The 2,876-nt window shown below is 46.5% G+C and overlaps 1 protein-coding gene across 1 annotated transcript; it reads left to right on the top strand.

The window, feature by feature from the left end:
• The first annotated feature begins 314 nt into the window (after positions 1-314).
• Positions 315-2,234, top strand: LOC130081153 (uncharacterized). Its single transcript, XM_056246112.1, has one exon. It carries the CDS (start codon positions 315-317, stop codon positions 2,232-2,234), a length of 1,920 nt encoding a protein of 639 aa, XP_056102087.1.
• The last annotated feature ends 642 nt before the right edge of the window (positions 2,235-2,876 follow it).

The following is a 2,876-nucleotide window of genomic DNA, read 5'->3' on the forward strand; positions in this document are numbered from 1 at the left end:
TAGTCCTCACGTCACGCGTTGAAACCAGCTTTTCATTGATAGAAAATATTTATAAAAAATATTTATCCCATTGGAAAAAAAAAAACCTTACAATTGAGATCTGTTTTAAACTTTTTATCTCTCTTTCCCTCACTCAGTTGAGTGACAAAGTTTTCCCCATCACTAGCCTACCTGTCTACACTGAGACCAACACGTAGACATTACAACATTTCACTATTAGTGTATCGTCACTGAAACGACACTTAGCTGTTCAACCACATATAGGCTTATACCCCACACAGATCTGTGTCAGTCTCTTCACCCAGCGTGCCAACATGTCGTGGACGACGAACCCCAGTGCCCAAAGGGACAACGTGGACGCCTGGCTCAGAGGCATTACAGACTGCCTCACACCAAAGACAATTGAACTGTTAGTATTTTTAATAATAATCATAATTCTGAGAAGATTCCTGACACATGATTCAAGCCAGAACCACAACCACGTGGAACTAACCAAAATAACCTGTTCCTTAAGCAATGCCTTCACAGCCCAGCTGAAACTAAGCGACAAGCACATCACCCACCTCCAAGAGGAGCTGACACGTGCCCAGAGCCGCATAGACAAGCTGGAAGTGAAAGTCCAGGACGACTTCAAGCGTCAGACCACTGAGTTCCTGAGAGAGCTGATGCACACTCAACACTGCACAGATCAGCTCAAAGCAAAAGCTCAAGACAAACTCAAAGCGCCTGATGAAGTGGAGCAAGAAACAAAGAAACAACTTGATAAGCTCCAAGAAGCCCTTGCAGTCACTGAACGTGAAAAACAAGAATTAAAGACTGTCCAAAAGCACCTGGTAAACCAACTCCAGTCTGCTGAACATCAGCTAGAGAAAGCAAAAGCTGACATTAAAGATAAGAACTCTGAAATTAATGCTCTGAAAGGCCACCTGGAAAGGTGCAGCGCTGAAATGGACCATCTGACCCAACAGCGAGATGACGCCAACGACGAGCTCTACGCGGTCAGAGATGAACTCCAGCACATTTTCCAACAGAAACCAGAGCCAAGAAGGGAGAGACCTCCCTCAGCATCACCCCTGCTGAGCAGAACAGAGTCCTCCATCCAAGAACTGGCATACAGTGAAAGAAGTGAATGGCCACAACCAAAAACGTCACAGGCCTTCACCCCAGAACTGTTCACTGCCAACAAGCAACGAAAGCTCATCCAGGCAGACTCCAAAGCTGCACAGGGGATGACCTTTAAAGATCTCAACCAGCTGGTTAAGAATATCACTCAGTTCAACCCGAACTCCACAGAGGGTCCCGACATCCAGACCTACATCAGAGATATCAACTTCCACCTAGAGGTGAGACCACATATGACTGACAGAGACAGATTCTACCTCCTCAGATCCACATCCAGTCCAGAGGTACGAAGCTTCCTAGACCGACAACCTGCTCATGTCAAGTCAAACTACCAGCTGCTATGTGAGACACTGATTAAAGAATTCACAGGCCCAGAGTCGGAACACAGTGTGTTAATCGCTATGGAAACCAAACAAGGTCGACAAGAGACTCCCCAAGCCTACTACCACCGCTTTCGACAAGCCTACTTAGGTGCACATAACAAACCTGAACTTGAAGAGGATGTGAACTTCAAAACCCTCTTCCTGAGAAACCTGCACCCCGGATTGAGTCATCATCTTGGCATCATGGCCTGCCCAGGCACAATGACAAATAAACAGCTACGTGACCTGACACACAAGGCCTACATCAAACAAAAGATGAACTCAAAGAAAGGTTTGAAAACATCCACAGTTTCAAACTCCATCAGCCAAGACACAAGCCTTGCACTGGAGGACACCCAGTGGCATGACAATACCACAGTCCTTCGTAAGGAGCACAGAGAACGTGACTCCCATGCCGATGACACCTACCACACTAACCACATGGAAATGCCATGGGACCAGCCACGCTTCTCAAGTAACCCACAAGAAGGAAACCACTGGAAACCTAACTGGACCTCCACAGGCCATCAACCAAGGCATCCAAAAGCACTCCATGTGGGTACTCAACAACGAAACCCACCTTGGCACCACTCAGTTAAACACAGCACTGAGTATGCCCAAGAACCAGACAGTTTACCCTCAGAAGACACGGAGCAACTAATGAGGCAACTGAAAGTGTTCATCGGAAATGAGGTAAACATGGATGACGAACAGGATGGCGATGGAACGGAAGACCACCCATTCATCTGATACACCTTCACAACAAACATGACGACCACCTGTTCTACAACAACACAGAACAAAGTGGCCTCTCACAGTCAACCACTGACAAAAACCCAGAGGTACCAGAAGACACCATCCTGGCTACCCATCACTCATAAAGAAACCACCAAACGAGCTCCAAACTCAAGAACCACGTGTGTGCTACAGCAACAACAGTATGCACAGAAGGTCAGAAAGTCTGTCACAACCAGAAGGCATCATCGGAGGAATGCAACAACGGAGACCAAGTTTCGCACTACATCTTCACACATCCTTGCCAAACTACCTCCCAATGTCTGCCAGAGAACTTCCTGCCTTACTGGATCGACCCCCAGCAGCTCACAGAAGAGCCCTTTTCCAAGGCAAAGATGCAACAAGCTCATCAAAGCTAAGCCATCAAGCAAAAGGGGGGAGCAAAACAGACTGAAACAGATCTGACCATACATACATACATACATACATGCACTACACGACACCCCCAACATACTCACTTACATACAGAAGTTAACCACCTCTACCGTGCAAAACATTCAACAAATATGTTTTCCCCCACAGGTAGAAACTAACTTCAGAAACTAGCTTAACAACTTAGCTACACTTACCATAGGAAACATGGTAACTACCCATCCA

The sequence above is a fragment of the Rhinichthys klamathensis genome, unplaced genomic scaffold (genome assembly GCF_029890125.1).
Source record: "Rhinichthys klamathensis goyatoka isolate OS25496 unplaced genomic scaffold, OSU_Roscu_1.1 h1tg000036l_1, whole genome shotgun sequence".
Lineage (NCBI taxonomy): Eukaryota > Metazoa > Chordata > Actinopteri > Cypriniformes > Leuciscidae > Rhinichthys > Rhinichthys klamathensis.

Coding starts and splice junctions, on each gene's coding strand:
- LOC130081153 (XM_056246112.1), top strand. CDS start 315: ATGTCGTGGACGACGAACCCCAGTGCCCAAAGGGACAACGTGGACGCC.